The sequence below is a fragment of the Pollicipes pollicipes genome, unplaced genomic scaffold (assembly GCF_011947565.3).
Source record: "Pollicipes pollicipes isolate AB1234 unplaced genomic scaffold, Ppol_2.1 Scaffold_7231;HRSCAF=8579_pilon_pilon_pilon, whole genome shotgun sequence".
In the NCBI taxonomy this organism is placed as follows: domain Eukaryota; kingdom Metazoa; phylum Arthropoda; class Thecostraca; order Pollicipedomorpha; family Pollicipedidae; genus Pollicipes; species Pollicipes pollicipes.
Window position 1 is genome coordinate 40,129,553 of NW_023597034.1, and position 26,669 is coordinate 40,156,221.

General features: G+C 62.9%; 1 protein-coding gene across 1 annotated transcript in view; it reads left to right on the forward strand.

Moving 5' to 3' along the window:
* Pi3K21B (phosphatidylinositol 3-kinase regulatory subunit alpha) overlaps nt 1-26,669 on the forward strand; it is a gene marked incomplete in the record, with an annotated part of 108,473 nt that overhangs the window by 7,813 nt on the left and 73,991 nt on the right. The window contains 1 exon segment of the mRNA XM_037234472.1: nt 24,982-25,056. Within this exon segment, the coding sequence (XP_037090367.1) occupies nt 24,982-25,056 (75 nt within the window).

Sequence of the window (26,669 nt, forward strand, 5' to 3'; positions counted from 1 at the left end):
CTCTCTCTCTCTCTTCCTCTCTCTCTCTCTCTCTCTCTCTCTCTCTCTCTCTCTCTCTCTCTCTCTCTCTCTCTCTCTCTCTCTCTCTCTCTCTCTCTCTCTCTCCCCCGCGTGTACGTGTCCGATCACCAGCTGACCCGGTATTGGGTGGTCAACAGTCGACCTGGTGTGACGCCCCGTCCTTGATGCGCTCCCCTGACAGCCGCTGGCGTGTCTCTCCCGCTGTGGCTTGTGCGTGACACCGCTCTTACATTTGCTCGGTGTCCGCGGATCTCTGGAGGAGTGCAGCACTCGCCGGTCAGCCACACAAGATGTAGGCGCCCCCCGAGCGACCACGTACGCGCTTCTCTGACGTGGGGCCACTAGATCAGATGCGCATTTCAAGTTTCTGTGCTTTGAGCAATCTAGAAGGATATCAGCTGTTTGTTCTGCGGGACGTTGGTACCTTAGCCGCAAAGGCGAAGGCAAGGCGGAATGTGAGCGGAAATGTTCCCTCGACATTAAATCATGCGTTAATTTTTTGTGCCGTAGAATGCGCCTTCTGTTCATATACAGGAGGCATGAATGAGTCGCTTTTATTCATTTATTCGTTGATTTCGCATAACCTCTGCACGGTACGGCTCTTAGAGCTGTCGTCATCGTCTTCGGGGGTTACGTAAGTCACCAATGCGCGACTTATGTAGCTTGCTTACCGCGTGCAAGACAATACAAGTGACACAGGGATAGAGCTTTTCCGTGACTTTAAGGCAACTGCATTCCGGCAGTCGACTTCCGCGCTCTCTCCCTGCACACCAACGATTGGCATGCTTATCGGGCCGCTGCAGGAGCCGCATTCCATTTGGCAGTAGCTCGATAGGGAAAAGGCCGCCTGCAATGCTCGGTCCGAGGGCGAGGCGGCTGGGGGAATCCGCCAACGACGTACGAGTGCTCACCGATACTTCCGCTCCGTGTGTGGCTTGTTGACTGAGGAGAGACGGCTGTTGATTGGCTGATCGTTGAGTGAGAGGCTGGTGCAGGCGAGCTCTGTATTTTGTGATGCACCACGGCGAGTGATGTGGCAGCAACAGGTCAACGGAGCATTAATTGACGATTCTGGCGCCAAGAGTTGTTGCTTTTTGAATTCGCTAACGTTGCTTTTCCATCCAATTTACCCGCACAGTCATGCATTGCAATTTGTCAGGAAAACCAATGCTTCTGCTATGGGGTTTTTAAGTGTCTCAGGTCAGGCGTCGCAGGTGCTTGGACAGAGTGCAGCGGGGTACCAGGCAGCTCTGGTGGATGCGCCTTCATTTGTCAGATTATCGAACATCACGCCGATGGATTTGACGGAGGCTGATGGGCGAAGTGTTGCATCATTTCGAAATGAGTATGAAGTCGCCATCAACTGGAGGCGTCAAGGATATTGTCTATTATGACGATTTATGTTTTAGGTGCTTGGCACAGACCAGTGCTATGTTTATCTGAAGGTACCTTGAATTTGCTCCCGGTGGCTTACCAAAGCGAGATAAGAGCGTCAGCAGAAGAACCGCGCGATGTCCGCTGATCGCATCACTTTTTTTGTCTCGTAAGTACGATGTTAGGTCATTAGCCGAGATTAAGAATAAGATTGGTCTCAAAATGGCTGCTTGGCCACGGCGTGAACAATGAAAACACTGCCAGTGGCTCTCAAACTACCTGGCACATTGATCACAGCGCTGCCAGCTACCACTCCGCGGCGATTACTCCAGACGTAGTGGAGGCGGCGATGACGTTCAGAACACGAGATCCTTTCACTGTCATTGTCCTACGTAAGGTCCCAATTGCCTTCGTCACATCATCTCCGCTTTGAAGTCAGCTGGAGAGAGCGGGCTGCGTAACGGGATGTGCCACGGATGGCACACGGCCGACAGAGAGGCGGCCGCCGAGCACTGCTAGTTTTTGCCTCCAGCTCGGCTGCAACCAGAAATGATCGTAGTGTGCGGGCCGTTGTCATTGTCAGGTTTCTGCCAAGTTGCCGCTGTACGCGTCACTTTTAACCGGAACACGGGGCGAGATGCGCCGTACCATTTGCCCCACCATAGTAGCCTGGGGAATGCCTTGTCCATATTTGCGTGCACATACTTGTATGGTACTTCATACGTATAAGCACACCTGCCCACGCACAGAATGCTCCAGGCTGGTGCGGACGCGTCGGCATGTTCGGTACGTGGCGTGCGCTCCAGCGGCGGTGTCACCGGGGCCCCGCAGGCGTGCGTGCCGTGCCGGCCCAGACCGGCTCGCCGGCGAAGTGGTTTGCGCGGCATCGAGCGTGCCGCCGCTGGCGTCTGACCGGCTCGGGTGTCGCCGCGCCGCCGCATCTGAGCCGGCGCTCCCTGTGGTCTCCGGCTGCCGGCCGGCATCTCAGCGGGCCCGACTCCTGCTGACGTAAGCCGGCTGCCATGCACCAAGCGGCTCCGCCTGGTGCAGCGGAGCGGACAAGTCGGGGGAGTGGTCGGGGCAGCTGGAATGGCTTACTGAGGCCGGAGTGCTGACCGCGACACCCAGCTCGCCCCCCCCCCCCCCTCCAGCGCACATGACGTCCTCGCGTGGCCGGCCGTTTTGTGTCATGCGGCCAGTCTGCGGTCGAAGCCGGGAGGCGCGGTCTTCGCTGAGGAAGAGGAGGAGGCCCGTTTGGTCTGGCGGTAGGGTGGTGGCGTCTCGCCCGGCCCCAGCTAACCCGGTTGGCGGCGGTCGGGTGTGCTCAGCGGCGGCCTTTAGACGACGCTCAAGCGACACGCTCCTCGGGGTACCCCCCCCCCCCCCCCCTTCCCCCACCCACCCACCGATCGCACTGGGCGGATGATGCGAGAGCGCCGCCGGATTCGGCCGGTAGCGCGGCCCGGGGGGGGGGGGGGGCGTGCGACCGCTGCCGGCCAGACATACCGGTCAGCACATACCGGGCGGCGGCGGCCGGCCGCAGCCACAACAGGGCCGGCCGGGCCGCGACCCCAGGCAGCCGCGCGCCGCCGCTGCGCCCGGCCGACTGCGCCTGATCGCGACCACCGTCCGGACCGTCTGGATGCCTCGCACAGCTAGCAGTGTTTTTTGCCGGACGGTGCGAAAGGGTGCTTGCCCAGCTTTTCCCGGCACTGGCTGTCGTGATTCTGTGAAATGGCAAGTTAGCCGCCGAGCGCGATGTTCTTCTGCAGCGCACATTTCTTTTTTAACGGATGGTAGGTCAGCTCAGCGTAAGGTTCGCGGCTGTGCCGAAGGCTTCGGAGGCAGCATTCAGCACCCAGCATGTGGAGACGGGTGCGGACAGGTTCGAGCGCGAGCTATCTGTTGGCCTACCACGGCAGGTCTCCAGTCAGGGCCCTGAGCTGTCTGTTGCCCATCCTGAGCTAGCGCATTAACAGGTGGACTCAACTCTGGGGCGCGCCAAGCCTGAACAGCTAATGGTGATGGCTGTTCGGGCTTTAGGGTGCGTGGACTTCTGTGGTCATTTTGCGTCCAAAGCCTGGGCAGTTGAAACAGGATGTGTCAAGTGTGTGTTAAGGCGCGTAGTGTGAGCTATGCCACCTGTGATGAGCGTAATGCTAACGGGGTATCCGTGACGCCCGTTCTTGCGAGATTATCACTGTGTGCTAAAGGGAATGTCCCACATTGTGGGGAATGCTTCAAAAACATACACTGCAGAAACCTCGTGACCATTTGCGTCTAAGAACACCGATAGATAGCGCCACTGCGGCACCAACAAGACGAAATTAGGAAATTAAGTTTGATTATTGTCGAGTCCAAAGTACGCGGTCAGCGTTTTGTCACATAATTACTCTTCGTTCTCTGTAGTCGCGGAGAGAAGCAGCGGTCGGCGACAGCTGACGACGTGGGAGTCTGCGGGGGATGACGTCAGCTGTTACCGACTAAAGCTCCCACTTGTGAGCTGTTTTAACCCGAACGTTGCGGGCCTGCGGGTTTAAAAGTGACACCTCTACTGGTACTGAGTGGCGTCAGTACAGGTGAACGCTTATGATGGCGTAGCGGTCGGTGTGAGCCATTTACGGGGAAGCCCATGGGTGGAAGTTTGCAGCAGTACGTCACTTTAGACTAGGCGGTACATCTGTGTCCCAAAGCTAAACCGGACTTCAAAAGGAACTGTGGTAAACGTCAGGAGGGAATGTCAAAACCATAATGTTACGTTTTGTTGAATTTGCATAATAATGACCTCATTTTTGTATATTGTCCCCTAAATAGAGCGTTTCAGCTATCGTAGGATTTTTTAAATTTTGACCAATTAGTGTATTGCAAGCATAGCATAGCATATCTTGAAAAAGCAAAACAGGCCAAAAAGTATTGCGTTCATAGTTATGGGCCGGAAGTCCATTGATATTTCTGCTGTCGGATTGGATACTTCAAGTTGAAATATGAGCTATTTAGAAGGATTTTTGCTTTAGTGATCAAATCATATGCGTCACAACTAACAGTATATTAAAGTGCAAAAGGTAGCACGGTCACTTTAACGCAACACGCAGTGTGGTTTGCTGTGACCCCACACGTTTACGGCAAGTGCGCTTTAACGCAGCGCGCTTTAACGCAGCACGCAGTGCGGTTTGGTATGAGCTCGCGCTTTTGCTGCAAGCACCGTAGTTCGTGCAAATTACAGAACCGACAGTTGGACGCCCGATACTGCAGCAGCATCATCAATGTCGCGTATTCCTGCGCCGGAAACGCCAACCACCCTTTCATTCGGGCCAAGGACAACACAGATAGCAGACGGTAACAGCTGGGCACAGAGACACCAGGCGCATGCGTTCGTCTGTCGACACCCACCGCGTCCATTTCTAAGCGCCGCGCTCAGCGCAGTCTCGTCTTGCGGCGTGCGCTGCGTTATCTGACACAGCCGTGCTGCCACCAGACGGCCCGGGACGCTGCTCTGGCGGCACACTGCCTGGCTGGCAGCCCCTGGTACGAATGGGTCCCTTCCGAGCGCCGTCGCGCCGGTCCGCAGGGCGGTCGGCCGCAGCTGTGCCGTTAGCAACAGCGCCCGTTTCGCTGCTGACTCGCTTTATGCCGCTGGCGCTCATTAACGAGAATGGCGCTGCCGGGCGGCGCGGGTCACGGTTTCATGACCGCTCGGGTCGTAAAACAGCCGGCCGTGCAGCGGCCGCCTCACGAGCGGCGGCCGGCGGCCAAGCCCGGCCGGCGGCCGCGCGCGCCGCCCACCGCCGACCGATCGCGCTCCGCCGCGCCGCCCACCCGTTTCCTCCTAGCAACTGTGGAGGCGGCGGCGGGCGCCCGGAGGCGCCGACCGGCTGGCGGTCGTGCCCGGCGCCGCTCATCCCCCGCCCGGCGGCCGGCGCGGCCGAGCCGGGCCGAGGACGCGGCGGCGGACCGGCGGACCAGCGCGCCGCGCCGCGCCGCTCCGGCAGCCTCTCCGGCAGCCGCTGCCGTCGGCGCCGCGGCAGTGCCGGCTCGACGCGCGCGCCGTCGCGCTGCCCAGCCTCGCGTGCGCACGATCCGTCGATTACGCCGCAGACGTCTGGGACGCGCCGAAAATAGCGCGCCGCACCGCTCTCCGTGTCTGCCGGGGAGACGGCACGCCCGGCAACAGCGGTGCCGACCTGGCCAGCCCCGCTGGGGCACCGGGCTGTTGGGCAGGGCAGCCGGCTGGCGTGCCCTGGACAGGCGCGGCTCTAAGTATTGGCGTGGCCAAGACCAGAGGCGAACGTAAGCGTGGCCAGCCTCTGGCTTGGATGAGATTGCAGCTGATTGGCACTATCCGTCGGAGACTGAGCCACGAACACGAACATGGAAAATGTTGGGCGCGGCCGGGTCCCTTGGCTGCCGTCGTCGTTGTGTTCGTTGTTGTTGGGTGGTGTCCAATGCGTGCACTCCAGGAAAATGTCGGGTGATGTAAATCATGCCAGGGATTTCCAGTCAGCGCCCAATAAGACGATTAGATAAACTGTGTCAGATAGTAAGCCTGGACACTGGACGGAATGGTGCGCTCTGGTACGGTGGCCAGAAGCATCTGAAATGTCATCAAAACGGTCCAGTCATTCATGTCTACTGGCGTTGACATTGTCGTAGTCAAGCCCGACAAAGAATATACGTGTGATCCTTCCTTCCCGTGATTGAAGTAACAGCCCTCTGTTATCCCCTCTGAACCTACCTAAGATCGACTTCTGATCCGTGTCGCGAGCTGCGTGGACTGTGCCGATGACCTATCGCCGTCGCCTGCCGCGGTGAACCGGCGCCGGCTCCGTGTCACAAGCTGCGTGGACTGTGCCGATGACCTATCGCCGTCGCCTGCCGCGGTGGACCGGCGCCGGCTCCTTGTCAATGTTCGGGCCCTCCTGATCGCTGCTCGGCTCGGCTTCCAGTGGAGCCGGGTGCTGCTGAGCTCGAGAACCGTCGCCGCTGCTGCTGAGCTCGGCGCGCGTGTCGTATCTGCGTTGCGCGCTTCGCTGTCCCTTTTGGTCGCGTTCCTCTTCCGCCGTCGGCTTCTGATTGCCGACGGCCTCTGCGCTGGTGGTGAGGATGGCTGCGGTGGCGGCGGAGCGACGAGGGCGTGGCGATGAGGGACGCTGGGGTTAGGTTGCCCAGGGGTGGCCTTGGCCCCACCCCCACCCCGAGCTTTCTGAGAATTCAACATTGGCTCTGCGAACCGTTTATTGGAAAAAAAACAATCAAAAATGGCTATCGCCCCTGGCCTCCGACTAGGGAAGACTTCCATTGTCCTTGGGTAGTTTCGGTGCAGTTTGCTGTTGCTATGTTTTGTTTTTACCTTTACCGAACGTTCTGACTGTGTTGGCGAAGCGGTGACCGCCAATGCCGTTCATGGTCACCGATGTCACAGCCCGATATGTTGTGCACTTCCGCCGGTCACCAGGACGCCTTCTGACTGGTTCGGTAGGGCCAGTCGTCAAAACAGACCCTCTGTTTGGCAGGCGATGTGTTCGTGTGCTTCGGGTGGCGGTAAATGTTTGTCGTTCGCCGCCGAAGAGATACCAGCAAGGATAAGGTCTCATCTTTCACAATGCGTCAGCGTAGACGAACGCTTCCGCGCCGTGCCGTGCCGACCCAGCTCCGGGCATGGGGTTTCGGTGGCCTCGTTGTCGGCCTCGGCGACGTCGGTTTCGTGTCGGGACCGGCGGGGCAGGCGGGCCCGGCGCCGGCGCCACCGTCCGCCGGTGTAACCCCATGCCGGCGTCCTGATGCAACCTTCCGAGAAGACAGCCGGCGGGGCGCCGGCCCCCGGCCCCGACTCCCCTCTCGGCGGCGGCGTCTGACGCAACGGCGGCGGCGGCCGCCGCCGCTCGCCCATCGCCGGCATGGGCGGCGACAGGCGAACGGGTTGTATCGCCCGACAACAGCGCGACATCGACCTGCCGCCGGGCGGCCCGCCTGTGACCAGGGCCGGACACCCCCGGCCGCTGACGCGCTGGGGGTAAACTACGCCACGGGTCGAGTCGCCGGCGCGGGGCGCGCGGCGACGTGGGGCCGCTGCTGGCAGCTATGTATAACAGTTGATAAAATCGGGGCTCGGGGATCCAATTCCGCGGTTAGCGGGACGGTTCAAGCCGTTTTTTAGGTCTTGTTTCTTACATCAGCACTGGACTGGTATGCTGTTTTAGGCACCAGCGGGCACTGCTATGGAGTTTGAAGGTCCAGTTAGGTCCACCAGCAGCTAAGCTACATGGGTTTTCTCAGGCCGCCATCAACGTCGCATTCCTGTACCGCTGCGACAGGCCCGCTGCGAACGCTGAAGAGCCGGCGGCGATCACCCACTCTGTCTCACATGTTCCCCCGCACATGACGGGGCATAGGCAGCAATCAACATTGTTAAGCTGCTGTGAACGAATGTGGGAACGCGATGCTTGGCCTGACATGTTCGTATGTCCTTCAAAGTACAGACGACAACAGTATCAGGCCACTGGCAGGAAGCTCCGCCTCGGAACTGCTTGTTGTCTCCGGTGTCAGTGCGCTGTGTGGCTGGCCCGGACCACAGAAGGAATCCCAGTGTGGCCAGAGTGATTTACTGCTCTCGCGATGTCCCGCACATCTTCTGCCCCGGTGCGTTGGGCGTCGCAAGTCAACAGCCACAAGCAGCTGCCGATTAGCTGATCGGCCTTCTGGCGCTCATGGGCAGCTGCCTCGCCCGTCCGTGTCCGTCTGCCTTGCTGTCGGGACCCTCTCGCCGCGCCGGCCGGTGTGCCGCCCGTCCGGAAGGAACCGGCGTCGGCAGGCGGCCTGGCAGCGAGTCGTCGCGCCGCCGCCGGCCGCTGCAGCCGCCGGCTATTTCTATATTTGATCACCGCGCGCCTCGCCCCGTTGGCAGCGAACGGCCCGCGTGGCAACAGGCGGACCACGCGGAGCGGCAGCGAACGGCCGCCAGGCAGCGGACAAGCCGCGCGGAACGGCAGCGAACGGCCGCCAGGCAGCGGACAAGCCGCGCGGAACGGCAGAGAAAGGCCGCCAGGCAGCAGAACAAGCCGCGCGGAACGGCAGCGAACGGCCGCCAGGCAGCGGACAAGCCGCGCGGAACGGCAGCGAACGGCCGCCAGGCAGCGGACAAGCCGCGCGGAACGGCAGCGAACGGCCGCCAGGCAGCGGACAAGCCGCGCGGAACGGCAGCGAACGGCCGCCAGGCAGCGGACAAGCCGCGCGGGAACGGCAGCGAACGGCCGCCAGGCAGCGGACTAGCCGCGCGGAACGGCAGCGAACGGCCGCCAGGCAGCGGACAAGCCGCGCGGAACGGCAGCGAACGGCCGCCAGGCAGCGGACAAGCCGCGCGGAACGGCAGCGAACGGCCGCCAGGCAGCGGACTAGCCGCGCGGAACGGCAGCGAACGGCCGCCAGGCAGCAGACAAGTCGCGCGGAACGGCAGCGAACGGCCGCCAGGCAGCGGACTAGCCGCGCGGAACGGCAGTGAACGACCCTAGCGGGAACTGCAGTTGGAGGTGGGAGGCCGGGGGGGGGGGGGATGCGGCATTGCCGACGAGTTTTGAGCTAGACGGACTGGGTCGTTGGGCGATCGGAGCACACAGAGGTCGACGGCGGACGACCCGGTCGCGCAGCCACGCCGGTGTTCGTGACTGCTGTCACCGGCTGGTGTGCGCCTCGTACGCCGCGCTCCTGTGCGGTTCGATTCCAGTCCGCAGACCTGCGGGATACGGTTGGTTGCTCGGTCCGACGTCAGCCTGGCCGTGCAGTGACGTGAGCGCCCGTATATTAAATTTCTCCCACCACATGCTGCACGCTATGAACGGTGCAGCTGGGATTGCCTGCTGGGTCCGTCTCATTCCCGGTAATGAAGACGGAAAATGGTGACGTTAGGAGGGAAACCACTGGCTTTAGCCTGACTGCCCGTCGGTGCGGATGTCAGCCAAGAAGCGTCAAGAATGCTGTCGCTGTCGCCTCCTGCCATTTGTAGGTTATCTGCGACGGCCAAAATTGTGAGCGCCCGGGCCAAGGCCGTGCCTAACGCTCGTTTCTGGCCGAAGGCTGGGACGCGGACGTCACATAGCAATCCGTCGCATGCCGCGGTGTCCAGACACGGCACCGGCCCGGTGCCGTAGGTCGCCGCGGCGGCTCGTGCTGGCCCTTCCCGCCCGGGGCCGTCGCGTGGCTGGGGCCCGTCCGGCGCGGCGGCCGGCCCGCTGACGGGGCGCGCTCCCACGGCGCGCTGCCCTGAAGCGCGGAGCTGGCGCCGCCTAAGCTGCTTGGCCGGCTGACGTGAAGCGTCTGACAGCGGCGCTGGGTGCGGTTGCATGCGCCGTGTCGTGCCGGTCGGTGGCCGCACGACTGCATTGTCTGTCCGCATGGCTGGAGCTGGGCGCTCGGCTCGGCGCGACCGCGCCGCGCGGCGGCCGGCCGGCGGCGGGCACGGCTCCGGGCACCGGCCGACGCCGGGCGCGCGAGCTGACCGGACGCCGATGGTGCGCCGTGGCCGCCTGACCCCAGCCACGCTCCCACCGCGTCTCCGCTGCCGTCCGGCGGCCGTCACCGGGCGGCCCGCTGGCGATGCGCGCCGTCGGTGCGGCGCCGCTGCGTTCCGCCCTGCGACGACATGCCGCACGTTCGCCGCGTGCGTGCCGGTGCGGCGCTGCGTGTTAACCGGCGCGAACGGCCGGCGCGGGCGCCTCGCCGCCTGCTCGGCTCGCTCGCGCACCGCCAGCCGCGGGCCCAGCTGGCTGGCGGGGCCGAGCTCGTCCGGTTGGTGCGAGGGAGGCCAGTATTGAGTGGTGCTCTCAGACATCTGTATCATCCGCCGTCCCTGCCTCCATCATGGCTCCCTTGCTGTTAATGCGGTGCCCTCTGACCCTGAACCCTCGCATGCTGACCTGCCCGCCCGATTTACCTTCCGCGAGGCGCATGGTGTCGGGTGGACCGCCATCCGACTCAGTGCTGATTGGTCGATCCTGGACGAGGGGAGGAGCAACAGTCAGTGGACCCCACGGCACGTGTGCAACAGCATGACGGTCTCCTTAGCACCCCCAAGCGGCTGAACTTTGCCGCCCTGCAACTGGCTTACGTGCGCCGCTCACTGCTCGCAGTGAGTGGGGCGCGGTATCGTCAGCTATGCGTATTCTCGTTGAAACGTAGGGCTTTTGGATATGTCATGCCGTCTTTTACGTTTCACAAAGCTGTTGAAGCTAGATATGAATGAGAGAAATGACTCGCAAGCCGGTAACGAACACACGTTTCGTCAGTCGACAAAGACAGAATTCGGGTGTCTGCACTGCAGCGGCTCAGACTGCACCTTTGGAAACCAGACGATGTTCGAATCCCGGCGGTGCGCACCATTTCTGCCAGAGTGAGAGGCAGACGCCGTTCGCCGCGTGGCGACGCGGCGCGCGGCGCGCGGCGCGCGGCCACCTTTGTCCTGGCGGCCGCGGCCGCTCGACTCCTGCCGGCATCGACGTGGCCGGCACGGCGGCGACGGCGCTTCCGGCGCGGCCGTCGGCGGCGGCGGTGCGCCCGGCAACAGACGGCCAGACGTCTGGGTGGTTGGACCCGGCCGCGCGGAGTCCCGCCCCGCCGCCACCGCGGCCGAGTGAGTCCCGCCCACCGCCGAGGTCGAGTCCGCCCGCTGCACCCCTCGGCAGCTGTCCTGCCGCGTCCGGTAAGCCTCTCGGCGGCCTTCGCTGAGCACCTCGTGCGCTCCGTTGGTCGCCTTCAGACGGCGAATCTCACGATGCACAGGAGCCTCGAGTCTCCTCCCCGCCCGTCGTCCCAAGACCGGTGGTTCTCTGTGGAGTCTTCGTAATTCCCCATTTGTTCGCGGGGCCTGGTTTCGATAGGTAACGCCATCTGTCTCAGCCGATGGCCTCAGTCGTCCCTTGTGATGCACTTAGCTGCTCCAAGTGAACTCCTCTAGTGACGCCGTTAGTCGTTCCCAGTGATCTCTGCCTCCAGCTTCCCCTGTGTTCTCCCCTGGCAGGGGAGTGGGAACGTTTCAACAAGTTGAACAAACACGGCTGGTCAATTCGGTCCGTGCATCACCGTCGGGTTGATGGTTGATGGATGGTCGGCCAGCATGAAAGTGGCGCGGCCACGGCCGCTCTGTCCGCCGCTGGTGCCGCTGCCGCTGATGGCGCCGCAGCCGCGGAGCTGCGCTGGACACAGCTCCTCGGCGCTCCCCGACCACGGCGGCCGCGCCGGAGCCGGCGGCCGGCGTCAGCTGACTGGCCCGACCGCGGCGGGCCGCCGTCGCCGGCCGCCCTGTGGCATCACGCGGAACTGCTCTCCGGCTCCATATCGGCAGGCTCGGCTTGGGCTCTGGTGTCGCTCGGCGCCGACTCCGCCCGTGTCTCGGGAGCAGCCACTAGTCGGGGCGCCCGCGCTCCGCTCGGGCGCCTGGTCCAGCCCCTACCCGGCAGCTGGCGACGGCCACGTGACCTGGCGGGTCGCGGACCGGGATGGACCGGCAGGCGGTTGTGGAGCGGCTCGGTTCGGCTCTGACCGGGATCGATCTGCCCGCACCGCCCCGTCGGATGTGGCCGCGGGTGGCCGTGGGTGGGCAGCGGGGTCCGGGCCACAGCACGGGCCCAGTACCGGACCGGCAGACACGCCAGCTGTCCTGCCGACACTGGCCGGCGCCCCTGCCCCGAGGGAGTACCGGATCCCGCCACTGGGAGGCACGTCGTGCTGCCAGGTCTCGCAGCGGATGGCGGCTGTCCTTCGTCTCAGTTTCGTCGATGTTCAGCCGCCATGCCCCGTCGTTAGCAGCGAATACGCTCGGTCGGGTCCTAAGTTGCACGTCGATTGCTGGGAGCTGTTCGTGCCCACCACTAGTGAGATCCACTGACCAGTGTATGCTGTCGAGTCGCACCACCGTGGGTGCGATGTGCCTTCGGCCACCCCGGATGTCCGCGGTCAGGTCAGGTCCCGCCGCTGGGACACCGCCCGTCGCCAGACCGCATGGTTGTGCGAGCTGGCCCCCTGCGGGCACGTGCAGACCTCGTGACGGCGCCCACTCCCCCGCCCTCTGGCCCCGCGGCTGACTGACGGGCGCGCGTCTGACGTTTGGCATTTCGTCAGCCCGACTCCGAGCCCGGGTCCGTCTCCCCGCCGCAGCCGCCGCGCCTCTGCCTCAATGAAGCACTGTCACGTGGTGGCCGCCTGGCACCGCCGGCCGGCACGCGGCCGCACATTTACGGAAAACGGAGTGGCGCCGCGGCGCGGCGACGGGCCGCCCTGCCGCCCTGCCGTCTCCGCCGCCTCTGCCGCCCCCGGCGCCCTCGCCTTCCCCGTGGCAGCCGTGTCGTACATCTCGGACGCGGTTGGTGCCGCTGCCCCGCGCGCTCCGGCGGCGGGACGCGCCTTGACGGGTGCGAGCGGCGCCCGCCTTGTACCGGTGCCGTCGTCAGCGCGGCGCAGCTGTGCATGACGCTTATAAACAGCGGCCCGTTGCGCGCCCTGCACGGCACACTTGGCGACGGCGCGCGCGGCGTTGCCATGGCGCGACCGGGCGGCGGCGCTCGTGCCCGCCCCGACACCTGCTGACCCCAGCTGGACGTGTCGCGCTCCGACGAGCGAGACCTTCACGCCAGTCGGCCGGCGTCAGGCTCCGCTGAAACTGTCGCGCGTAGAATTTGGCGCGAAAATGAGCCGGCTATTCCTGCTGCCAGGCGCGCGGCCGATTTCGAGACGCCGGCGCCCGAGGGCTATTCCTGTTACAGGGCCGTGGGTGCCGCGGAGTCCGGCCATGGGTTTGGAGTTTCGTCAGACGCCGTGTGAGCAGCACGGCGGCCTGTGCGGGGCGCGTGTCGCGGCACCATTGCCGGCGGCGCCGGCCGGCCCCGTGACGGCGCGTCGCTCGGTCTGCCCCAGTCCGACCCTCGGCGGCGAGAGCCGCGCTCCGCCGGCCGCCGGCCCGGCAGCGTGACGTCCAGCTGAGCTCTGGACCCTGTGCTGCTCTCCGCCACCACTCGGTGTCCTGCAGCACGCCGTCATGAGCCCGCGGTGGCGACCCTCGCTCGGGCAGCGCCCCAGCCTCCCGATGGTGCCCTCCCCTCGCTCTCGCAGAGGCTAGCGACTGGTAGCCGGACACCGCTGTGGTGTCCGAGGAAAAGCCGGAGTCCGTCTGTGGAGTTGTGGAGACGGGACCCGGAGAGCGGTGGTGGTCAGATGTCCCTGACACTGGAGGCTGCCATCCCTGTAGTTGTCATTTGGGCTTCACGACTGCACTCAGCATCTGAGGCTATGTGTCGGCGCCCCCCTGCTACTGTGGCAGGAAAGGCGGGCACCGCGGAGAGTCGATCGAACCCCGTGCCTGTGGTTTCCCAGACCCCCAGTGAAACCACTCCACCACCAACACCCCGTGACAGTCCCGCGTGTTCTGAACGTGGCGACTCGGCGACGAGGCGGGAGTCTGCCCCGCGGAGTGTCGCTGGCGCAGTCGTCACTGGCCCGTGACAGCCACAGCACCAGATAGAACCCACGTCACGGCCACCGTGACGTGTCCATAAATCTACCCCGTGCCCGCATTGAGTCCCTGCGCCACGCCAGGCGGTGGCAGATGTTGGTGCGGGCCACTCTGACGTGCCGCTGATGGCGCGAACTACCGGCTCTTAGTAAAACACAAAACCCGTCGCGATACCGGCCGGCGGGCTCCCGGCAGGCCGCCCATAAACTGCTATCGGCTTCGGCCTGCCCGACGTTTTTGTCGGAGCGTGCTGTCAGCGGTGCATCCCGAGCCGACCGGCAGTCCGTTCGACTGATCGATCGGTGCGCTTGTCTGATTGACTGATTGCACGTGTTTGATGGCCCGGTGGTGGACGTCGATACCTGGCCGGCCGCCGCGACGCGTTGGGGCGGCGCCGCTGTCCCGGCGGTGGCCATGGCGGCGCCCCCGCCCGGCCGTCGGGCCCCGCACCGCCGGTGCGCGGCGTATCTGGGCGGAAAGGACAACGGCCACCCTGACCCTCGCCGCCGATACAGCAACGTTTGACAGGAGCAAAAGAGCGAAATGTCAGACACCTATTTCGGGCGGTGCTCGGTGACGCTCAAAACCCCGGGGGATCGAGGGGGGGAGGGAGGGGGGGGGGGGGGCGCCGGAGGGCGTGACAGAGACATATTGGAGCTACCCAGAACTGTTGTCTCGGGTAACCATATGCGTCCGCGGAAGATCAAGGAAGCTCACGTATGTAGCTGGCCTTGAACACGGTGTTGTACTGACTTGCACCGAAGCTTTACGCCAAACTTTTTAAGTGAAAGCGTTCTCGACGCCGTGCTTGTTTGCGGTCTACCCAGATGGATACCTTGCTGCGTTTGTGGTTTACCAAAACGCTTTGCTGCTGGAGTTGCGATGCAAAACAAGCTCGCTCGGGCCTGGGAGCTCCACGTGACTGAACAACTAGATGGGCCAATATTCTGGATACTAGATACTAGATATGCCAGTATTTAGCATAGTTAAGGTGAACTCGCAAAGCGTTCGATATGCTGCATTTGCGTCATGAGGAACGAGGCCCACTTCCCTGACAGTGACCCAATGCACCCTGTGGTTGTCTTCCGTGCTGGTGCACCTGTTTTAGGTTGCGGTAATTCGAGGAAATTATTGGCTGCAGTGCTGCAGTTGGCCGGTTGCACACAGGGTACGTCGGGTCCCTGCAGTCCTCGGAATAGTAACTCACTGGCGCTGCTACCAAGCCGTGCAGCCGGTGCGCATGTTCGTGTGTCCCCGCCCACATTTTTGGTGAGAGCAGTGCGGAAGGTGCCCTGGTTACGTCGTCTTGTTTGCAATCGATCACTTTTCACGGCACATGACCTTGCAATGCTGTTTTCCGTGTGCAGCTATTACCTTTCCCCTTTTGCGGTATCGCAAAACATCTTGGCTATATGTATATATATATATATATATATATATATATATATATGTTTGTATGTATGTATATACACGTATGACCCCTGGAGTAACTGGACGCCAAACAACCTCCGTAGTCGGCGCGCCCGAAAACCCCAATAAACAACAAGCCCTCCAGTGACCAGAATGTCCGGGAGGGGTAAGTAAGTCTACCCCAGTCCTGGCAACAACAAAAATGAAATGAAAGGCATGAAGATAGCCCGGACTGCATGAGCGCTATGAATCAGCTGTAGTTTGATACAATTCATTATTTTAGACATCATATGCTAAAACGTTGGATTTGTGGTACTTGCTATGCTCTAGGTTCGGTGTTCTCCTTTGCATCGGGGGTTAAGGCCGGCGATCCCCGAATGGGGTGAGTTGTGACTGCCCTCCAGACTGCCACGCATCACCCATTCGCAGCAGAGCCCTACTGTGATACCCCGGCCAGACGTGACCGTCCCGGCTCACAGTCTGACCCAGCTTGTCGGGCGCTGCGGGCCGGTGTCCTTCCCAGGCGCGTTACCTGGCCTGCGCCCGGGCGCCACAGGCAGCCATGCTGCCGCCTCAGCCCCGGGCCAGATTCGCCGCGACACCCCCCCCCCCCCCCCGCCCTCCACACCCCAGTTAAAAGCTGAGACGTACGAAAGGCTTCCGAGAAACGAGGCGGATGAACTGCTGGTCTGTACACTTTTGCATTTGATGGTAGGCATTTGATGGTAGCTGTTGCATTTGAAATATGTGCTGGGACGTGGTTTCAGCGGCTCTCACGGATGGCGGCAGACGGGTGCGTGACTAGATCATTTCTGATTCGCTATCTATACCATGGGTGCCTTGTTTTGCTGGCATTGAACCTTGTACTGGCCGTGGCCATCTGATAACTGAGACCCGTTCTTCATGGAAAGAACGGTCATGCGGCCTGTGGTAGCCGTAGCGTACATCTTCCGTGATTGTGCCGTCTGCTGCCCGTGTGCGGCATCGTATTTGTGTTTGCCGCCTGACGTGGCGAACGAAACAGGCGGTTGTCTGGGCGTTGACATCTGGCATATAGGGTTCTTTTATCTCATTAAAAAAACGGACGAAGGGGTCCCCCATCAGCTGCGTGAATGCTTCAGATTTTGGACTGATTTGCTGGCTGTTTCTTTCGAAGTTTCACGCTGTTGTCTCACACTGTGCACGCAAATGGTTGCGTTTCTTTCGGAGGCACACTGTACTCGCAAAGGACTGTGTTTCTTTCGAAGGCACACTTCGCGCAAATGGTCGTGTTAAATGCCATTCTGAGCCTGGTTAGTGGTAAGGGTGTATATTGGTGTCATACTGGTCGTTTATTCGTGGGAGTTGGTCGGCTATTCTCGGTGGTTCGCGACTGCAAACGGATGCTCTTAGTCCAACATAGGTATCCTGAATCAAACCAAATTGTTGGTTTTTTGTGGCCGCTTCATTTTGAACATAATGTGTGACGCTGGAGCACGGTGATGCTTCGGCATGGATAGCCGGTGTCCTGGGTTTAGTTTATTGGTTGAAGTGCATCGAATAATCGTAAGAGATCTCCCGAGTATGAAGGCGTGGTTTCTCCATGTGGATGGGGCAGTCAGCTGGTTGTCTGCTGAGGATCGGGCGGTCAGCGGGTTGGCCTCTGAAGATCGGGCGGTCAGCTGGTTGTCTGCTGAGGATCGGACAGTCAGCTGGTTATCTGCTGAAGATCGGGCGGTCAGCGGGTTGTCTGCTGAAGATCGGGCGATCAGCGGACTGTCTGCAGGATCTATGGATGCAGAATGGCACACACCCATGGCCCTGGCGAGGGGACACGTGTGAGAAAAAAAAGTTTTTTGTGAGTATATCCGCGTCACAAATTGCTGATCTGGCACTGAGACGTGCTGATCACCGCTGCAAAGGTTTCCCACGGCGCTAAGTCGCCTCCCCCCCCCCCCCCCGAGCTGAGGTTGGCTCCTATGGAAAATACTGAGTGAACCGTCGCCAGCATGATCCGGGTGAGGTCGTATCGGGACTGGCAGGAGACCGGAGGACAGCCGCCGCCCGGCCGCCCGAAGCCCGGCCGCTGCAGCCTTTCCGCGATGCTGCCAGCCTGCGGCGACGCCGGGCACGGACCACCTGGCCCTGACCGGCCGTTCTGCTGTATTGCCGACCTTCGCTCGAGGCGGCCCCGGCGACCTACGCTTCGAGGAAGTGCTGCTGACCGCAGACTGCTGGGCGCCGCCCAGGCTGCGGACCCAGCGACCGGACGCCGACTGCGCAGCACGCCGCCGCCAGCTGTGGCCCGGCTCACGCTCCTGCAGGACTCCGCGACGAGCCGGCACTCGACGCAGACCTGGACGCGACGCTGTGACCAGTCGCACATGCCCGCAGGACGCAGTGTTGATCTGTTGTTCGGTAAAGATGACCGCAGAGCCCCGTGACGACCCGTGGTCGGGTAACGACGACGGGTCACGGAACCAGCGATGCTGACTGTCGTACGCATAGCAGTAAAACTCCAACCGTAATTCCAATTCCAACTGTAAGGGCCGGCGGAGAAGGGCGAGGATGATTCACTGGAGCACGCTGGGTCTCGCTCCGTGCAGCTCCTGCCGCCAAAGACGGCGGGTGGTGTCAGAGTCCGGATGTAGCCGTCGCCGTGCGTCGCGCGCCGCCGGAGCTGGGCGGCACCCTGGCGGACAGCACCACGCAGGGCGCGGTCGCGCTGTCCGCTGGCCAAACACCGGTCGCCGCGGTGCTGACGACGCCCGCTGACTGCCGCTGGCGGCCGGGGCACGGGCGGCGCCGGTCCGGAGTCGGCCCGGCCGCTCGTTCGCGCCCCGCGTCGGCCGCCACGTGTTGCACGGCTGCCGCATTCTTGACGCGCGCCGGTAAACGTGTTACGCAGAATGTCTGGGCTGTAGGATTCCAGTGCGGGATAAATAATTACGTGTCGCGTAGACGAGTGAAGCGCATGGCTGCTCTCCGGCGGCCGCCGGCATGTACAGTCTGACTCCGGCGGTCGATTGGCAATGTGGCGACCAATCCACCCGAAATATCTGTGAGCTGGACTACGAACTCGGTTCAGTTCCGGTTGTCGGGCATCGTCGTGGAGGCCGCGCCGTGCCGTGCCGTATCGTGTCGTGTCATGTCGTGCCGTGCCGTGCCGTCGTGCCGTGCCGCGCCGTGCCGTGCCGTGTCGTGTCGTGTCGTGTCGTGTCGTGTCGTGCCGTGCCGTGCTGTGCCGTGCCGATGTGGCCACGGAAAGACGGGAACGCAAAGCGGATGTGTGTTTTGCCGCCAGCCGATCCAGACGACTTGGCTCACAACTTGACTTTCACAGCTGGTGTCACAACACGTGCATCAACCAGTCACACCGTTTAGCCCAGTCCCGGTACCAGAGCGCATCGCCTGATCGCGCTCACGGGTTGTGAATCACATGGGACGGACGGGCGGTGGCTGCCCCGCCACACAGCGCAGGTCACGTACTCATGTGCCCGTGGCAGCGACGGCGGAGGCCTCAGTGCCAGACGCCACCGGCCCGAAACCGCCGCGCGTGCCACCGTTCTGGGGCGGTGCTGGCCGCTGCGCTGCCTCCGCCTGGACGGCCCCGCTGACCGGAGACTGCCGGCTGCCGGCTGATCAGGCGTACTGACCGCCCTTTCCGAGAAGCGGCCGGGGCAGCCGTTGCCGCCTCCGCGCCGTCCCAGATTGATCTCAGGTGGTGCCAGTCGTCTGGGCGGCGGAGGCTCCCGGACTCAGAGGCGGCGGCTGCTCCCCGACTCAGGGGCGGTGGGGATCCCGGACTCAGGGACGGTGGAGGCTCTCGGACTCATAGGCGGTTGCTGCTCCCGGACTCAGGGGCTGCGGGGGATCCCAGACTGAGGGGCGGCGGAGGCTCCCGGACTCAGGGCCGGCGGGAGCTGCTAGACTCGGGCAGCGCTGGACGTGGCGCCGGCTGCCGGACTTAGGGGTAGCGACGGATCCCGGACTCGGGGGCGGTGGCGGATCCCGAACTCAGGGGCGGCGCCGGCGCCCGGACCCAGGGGTGGCGGCGGCTGAGGGTGTTGGAGGCGTGCGCCGCCGATTGGTGAGCTGGAGAGGACCAGCCGCCAGCAGCAGCCAGCCGCCGTGATCAGGTCTCCGACACAGCCGGGGCCGCCGATCGGTGGACTGGACCGGGGGGGGGGGGGGGGGGGCGCCGCCCATCGCCATCGTCTTCGCCGTCAGGTCACCGGTGCGTGTCGGGGACCGCCATACTTCGTCAGTTTGGTGTGACGACTGTTCGGCCCTCCACTTTGGAGTGTCTGCCCTTTGTCGGCGACCTTTCGCACGTTACCGTTTTGTTTCCACTTACCCTTTTCCTCGATTGACCTTTCCTGATTTAGCCAATGACAGCAACGGATCCCACTAGTAGATAGTGACAAACGCGATGTTTGGCTCGTTTCTTTCCACACAATATCACAGGGTTACCAGTTCTTCCCAAGCATGAATGGAGTGGCTGTCCCTCTGGCCCCTTCCGTCCCTTACCCTTCAGCTGTCCAGGCAGTTTTTTGTTTAGTCGCTCACCGTTGACGTCTTGTTGAGCGAGCAGTATGGTTGCCTTCCATGCTGCTTTTCCTGGCCCACGGGAAGCGGGCGAATAACGGAGAACGCTTGATGGCGGCCCTGCAAAGCTCGCCGGGTCAGGCCTCCGGCGGGGAGGCGAAGCTGGCGCACCATCTGCCGCCGGACCCGACACCACCTTCCGGCGCAGCGGCAGCGCGGCTGCTGACGGTCTGTGACGACACTGGCCGGCGGCGGGACGACGATGCGGTTCCATGAGGCGCCCAGAAGCTGGACTGAGCTCCGTCGCGACCGATCCCTGCTCCGGTCTGGCGGTTCTTAGGCGTTCCACTCGGCGGCTGGCTTGTGCACCGCAGTTTGTGTCGCACTGGAGCAAGGTCCGCACGGGTTTCTGTGATGGGAACCGAGACGAAGTGCTTTGGTTTCTGCGGCGGGCCAAGCGGCGTTTCCAAGACAACCTGGTGCTGCAAACACTCCTCATGTGTGACCAAGCGCGCATGTGCGACAAGAGCAATGTGTCCTGAACATGTTGTACGATTATCCGTTGTCTCACGTAATTTTGACTTGCTTGCAGCATTTAGCAACCAAAAGGCCTTTTCTGACTCCACGAACTGAATGGCACGTCTTCTTTTCAGTACTTCGGAACATGGGCGACTCCTCGCTGCCGTGCGATGTTGCAACACATGCGCTGCCATGTGTCAGGGTGACCTTCTGTGGCCGGTTGCCACCTGACTTCTGCGTATTAGTCATACCGAACAAAGCTCACCTCCCGGGAGTTGGAGTCATTCCCGTCGAGTTACAGTTCCTGCCTCCATCGGCCCGGCTGTGGCGGCGGGCGCCCTGGCAGGCTGCCACGCCGCCTGCCGCCGTTCAGCCGTGGCGCCCCCCGAACTCGTCGGCGCCCCGGGGCAGGCCGGTGTGGTATTCCCAACACCGCCGGCGGGCTTTCCAGCCCGGCTCCGGGAGGCGGCCGCCGTGTATGCCGCCGACGCTCTAGAGCCGGCGCCATGTTTATGCGCGTGCGGCGTCAGATGCCGGCGGTGCGATTCGCCGTCACGTGCGGCATTGATCGGCCAGCGGCGGCCGCTGCTGGCCGCGGACCGCCGCCGACCCGGTGGGTCCTGCCGGGTCCGCCGGGTCCCACCGGGTCCCTTCGGATCTCGCAGGGTCCCACCGGGTCCCCCCGGGTTCCGTCGGATCTCGCAGGGTCCCACCGGGTCCCACCGGATCCCGCCGGATCTCGCAAGGCCCCACCGGGTCCCGCCGGGTCCCACCGCCAACCGCGGGTCCTACGGGCTCGAATCAGCCGGATCCTCCAGAGGCGACCGCCCCCCATGCGCGGCTGCTGGACTGCCCCGGGGTCGTCCTTGGCAGTAGCTCTAGCGAGGTCCGGTTATGGTTTCGCCTCTTCTCCAGTACACAGCCGCGGTCGTGCCTTGTACACTGCTGACGAATGATGCAAAGAGGCCGTGTGCCAGTGCAGTTATCGAGTGGTGTAAGCTTTATTGCGGCTTGCGGAGGCCTCATGCGTAGACAAATTCACCCTCCGACACCTCTCTAGTAAATCAGCCTGCTGCAAGCCTCCGGCACATAAGCCGGTACTTTTTCCGAAGTGGGTGGACAGGTGCCAGGGACGCAACAGAGCCCAGTGAGCTTAAGCCCCCCCCCCCCCCTCTTCAATCTTCGGCCGGTGGAGACCGTATCTTCGCCGGCCGCCGGTAGCCACGGCCATAAGTGGAGCCTCATAAATTCCTTGCGGGAGCTGAAGACCAGATTTCCGGGAGAGTCTCGCGGCGCTGCTATTTTTAGCGGGTTTTTTTGTCGCAAATATACGATGGCTTTGGTCAAATTTTGAGATGGCCAAGTATTGAGTCTTGGGGGGGGGGGGGGGAAGAGGCCCATCCGAAGAAATACGTGGGCCTGCCGAGGGCCTTTCAGCCTGTCTTAACCAGCGGTACCGTCCCCTCCCCCCCCCCCCGTCACCACCAGCGGGACCGGCTCCCTTCCCTGTCTTCACCAGCGGGACCGGCTTCCCTCCCTGTCCTCACCAGCGGGGACCGGCTGCCCTCCTTGTCCTCACCAGCGGGGACCGGCTGCCCTCCCCGTCCTCATCAGCGGGACCGGCTCTCCTCCCCGTCCTCATCAGCGGGACCGGCTCTCCTCCCCGTCCTCACCAGCGGGACCGGCTCTCCTCCCCGTCCTCATCAGCGGGACCGGCTCTCCTCCCCGTCCTCATCAGCGGGACCGGCTCTCCTCCCCGTCCTCATCAGCGGGACCGGCTCTCCTCCCCGTCCTCATCAGCGGGCGGGGAGTGCTCGGTCCGCCCGGTGACTGTGTCCAGAGCGGACCGGGCCGGACCCCGGCCGGCGGCACGTGGTCCGACGGTCCGCCTATCTGCGATGTGGGCATGAACTCCGGGAAGGGCTGGCCACCGGTAGCGGCCCGAAGCACGCGCCCCGCGGCCGGCCGCAGCCCCGCCGCGGCCCGCACCGCAGCACCGGCACGAAGGCTTCCGTGCGATGAGCGGCCGCAGCGGCGGACGGCGAAGCCTCAGCCGTTGCCGGGGTGGCTGCTCAGGGTGCGCCAGAGGATGTTCTCACTTGAAGTTCTTCTGATTTCGTCCGATCTTTTGGATGGCCGTGCCAGCGGTGTCCGGGTCAGATGTTAAGTGTGGATGCGCCGACTGTTGGCTTGATTCAGGTGACACCGCTCCTTATACTGATAGATGTCCTGTAGTACCGGTGGTATCGTGCCGGTCAGGCTCAGGCCGCATCACTGATATCTCGAGCCGTCGCTTATATCATTCCGTTACACTATCGTGCCAGTGAGGTTTGTTGTTGATGTGGTTAGAAGCTTTCTGATTCTCCCGTTTTCACCTCGTTGTGCCGAGAACTTCCCTTTCTCATGCAGGCACGCGCAGTTGAGCATAAGGATTTTCCAACACAGACGCCTCGTCGCGCCCCAAGAGAATATTGCGGACCGTGAGTGGCTATTTTAAAGTTCGGTTTAAAGAGCACTGTCGGCTCGTGGAGGAGCGTGCTAGAGACCGGTGGGCGGGCTCGGTAGGCCGGCGTACCGGACTCGGCGAGGAGTGTGCGGGGACCGGTGGGCGGGCTCGCTGGGCCGGCGTTCCGGACTCGGCGAGGAGTGTGCGGAGACCGGTGGGCGGGCTCGCTGGGCCGGCGTACCGGACCCCGCGAGGGGTGTGCGAAAGACCAGTGGGCCGGCGCACCGAGCGCGCCTGCGGCGGCGTCCCGTCACCTTGGCGTGACGGTAGGGTGTGTGGGGGAGGGAGGGAGGGAGGGAGGGAGGGAGGCCCGCAGCCGGGCTGAGCTGAACTGGGCTGGGTCAGCGGACGTCGCCGGCTCCGCGCCGGGCCGACACCGACTGCGGCTGTTCAGCCAACAGACGTCGGAACTCCCCGGGCGCGGCTGGGAGGTGGCGTGTGTATTGCGGAGATGGGGGACACACTGGGGTAAGTCCGGCTGCGTGACGCCGCGGCGTGTTTGGCCGCGGGGCCGGGCGCTTCTGAAGGGGTCGGACCGTGTGGTCGGCAGCACGCCACTCTGCCAGCCTCGGCAACGGCTGCCGGCGTCCCTCGCTCGCGCCGTTTGGCGCCGGCGGGGCGCTTGCGCCCCGCCTCGGCCCCCATGACGAAACGCTCCCATGCAACAGGATGTGCGGCGCTCGGAGCGGCCGGCGCGGCCCGTGCCGGCGTGCGCCGTCCGCGGCGGGAGGGGCTCCCGCCCGCGTCACGCCGCACCTGCTGCCTCGGCGCGCGTCAGCCCCGCCGGCCGGAGCTTCCCGCCCGGCCGCCGGCCCGTCTCCGTGTGTGCGCCGCCCGGCCGGCCCCGGCGCTAAGCTGTCTGAGCTCGGCTGGGGAGATTCCGGTGGCAGGCCGCCTGAGACAGATCAGATGGGCCCGGCCGGGCGCAGCCGCCGTACATCAAAGGCCGCTGAGCACGCTGAGCCGGGCCGAAGGTGCCGCTCGAAAGCCGGTACTCGAGCGAACAGTGCTGACCGGGCTCTATATTTAGACCTGCCTGACGAAAAAACGTCTGGGCCGTGGCATGCCCGGGTTTTGTCATGCCCGAACTTTGACACGAGGTTGCTCAGAGGGAATTCGTGGATGCACCATGCACATTTGCATCCGGGTTCGGCAGGTAAGCGTCCGTGGATCTACAAAGCCGGCTGGCGGTGGTGCCAGTGTGTGTTTCGTCAGTCATTCCAGGCAGAAAAGTCGGCTGCCGCGTGCCAATTAGATGAAATTGATGTTAACCGGATTTCGGACTAGATGGGAAGAAAACAGGGCGAGGCTATTAAGTTGTTTGGCCTTTGCTCGCACCATGATCTTCCCCAAGATATTAATTCAGCGAAAAGGTCGATGCACGTACAGGTGAGGCACTGTTGCGTCTCGCTCCACGAAGTGAGCCCTCGGCCAAGAGTCATAAATAGCGCCAGCAGGCGAATTTGCTTCTTCACGGGATTGTCTGAGTCATTGGTAAGGATCCGGAAGGCTTGTCAGTCGAACAGGATCGGGTCGGGGCCGAGCCGCGGCCGTCCCATCGGCGATGATCCGTGGCGCCGCTGCATCGGCTGACTTTGGCACGGCGTGCTAACGAAGTCAGCGAACGGGCGCTGGACCGCCGCCAGTGCGGCACACGTGTTATACCTAGCACTGATGGATTGTATCGATTCTGGCAGATGCCCTCCCGTCTGATTACAAGCGCGGCTGCAGGCCCAGCGCATATGTTTTAATTCGCCGCGAAAGTGCAAACAAACGGCCCGGTTGTATTTTACTTCTGAAGACTCGCCAGAGCTCCTGCACAGGCGGATGACGTTCGAGGGATGTCTTTGGGCTGTTTTCGGGCTCGAAGGATGTCTTTGGGCCGAGGAGTGCGGCGGAATGGCCGTCGGGCTGGCAACACAGTCAAACGGAGAGCGTCGCTCGGAGGAACGAGTGTTGTCCCCCAGTCGAAGCCGACAGATGAGCTTGGGTCCTGCCCACCTGGCTATGCGACCTGCAGGGGTGCTCGCGCCGGGGCTGCTGACCTGCCCTGGATTGGTGGGTGTGTCCTCGGTCCCGCCGCCACCGTTGTCGGTTGTCGGTGGTGTGACGCGCCTGTGGTCTGTTGCAGGCGCTTTCAGCCGGCCCATCTACACCCACCTGCTGCAAGCCGTGTACGTCGTCACGCCCGCCTTCTGCACCCATTGTGAGTACCCGGCGCGCAAGCGCCACGCGCCTGCGCTGGCCCGGAGGGGACCTGAACGCCGCTGTGTGTGGCCTGAGTCCCTCTTCGGTCCCCCTCCCCAGGCCCGCGGCGGCCCGGAGCGGACGCGGCCGCCGCTGTGTTTGACCTGGGTCCCTCCTCGGTCCCCCTCCCCAGGCCCGCGGCGGCCCGGAGTAGACGCTGGTTCCTCTCAGTCTGACCGTGGTTCCGCTCAGTCCGGCGGACCCGCATCTAGCCTCTAGTCCAAGCCGAGCTTCCACCGTCAGCCGTCTCGCCGGCCGGCCCGAGCAGCTCCGTCCGGAGCCTGTCTCGGAGCCGCCGCCCCCTGTCCCAGCCGGCTGACGCCACCCCCCTGTACACCGGCGGACTCTGGGCCTCCAACATACGGCTGGCGCTTTTGCCGGCGGCGGTGGCTGCAGAGCCGCGCGGGCCGAAACTGGAGAGCCAGATGCCATGCAGTGCATAGTTTGCTCCACAACCGGATGTGATGCGGTGCATGACATTGCGATTTGAAGCGCTTAGCAACGCTTGCGGCATTGAGCACTGCTGCAGTTTTGTGTGACTGTCACGAGGTGATGACAGGATGAATTCGCGTCGGTTTCCAGGCATTCTTTTTGCTGCTGATCAAATCGACAAGCATTCTGTTGCCGCTTTATTTTTCCACTGTGCTCCCCTCTCCGCCACTGTTTCCCTGCTTTGTCTCCCTTGCCGTTTGCGGTCGATTTGCGAAGCTTTGGACGGTGTCTGGCTGCAGCCGCAGCCTAGCAGCAGTCTAGTCTAGTCTAGTGCAGCAGTCTATGGTGCTCCGTCTGTGAGTTCTGTCGGCCGGCCCGCCACGCGCCTGTGCCCTTGGCCCTTGCGTGACACCGTCGCCCCGCCCCCCACCCTCTCTCCCCTCCTCTGTGTCACACCGCCCGGCGCGCCAGTGATGGGCTTCGTAAAGCAAAGCGACTGCTCGCGACGTTTGTAAATCACGCCGCGTAGACGTATTGTCCGCGAGACGTCACGCGATGTGTGTGCGCCAAGTTTTGGTGAAAAGGAGACTCGGTGAAACTGGGAGCGCGTGGTTCGCGCGAGAGACGCAGCGTTTTGACCAGCCAACGCGACGCATACGGCCCGGCCAGGCTGGGCTTTGCTCATCATTGGCTTGTTGCAACGTTGCACACCCTCTAAGGAGCACATGTATTCCACAAAACTACATAACTCCACTTGAAAACGCAAAGGTGCATCAGCAATGTCTTTCGAAGTTCCACATTTCCAAAGAAAGCTAGGGTGGCTGCTCTAGAAGACTGATCTGTAACCGTAGCGGGTAATGCAAGGTAAGCAAAGCTTCGAACATGCCAGGAAAGTTACCGGGATGAAGGATTATGTGAACCAGTTGCACACGGTGAGCAGTTATATTCTACACAGACAGGCAGCGATGACATGCATTGGACAATTTGTATGGTAGCCAGAATAAAAAAGAAGTTTTGTGAACAACGCCCATCCCACACATATCTACAAACCAATGTCAGTACCGTCAATCGGCGTTCAGTAACGATAAGCAGCGCATTATCCCTACTATGCAAAATGACTATGTAAATGCTCGTGTACAC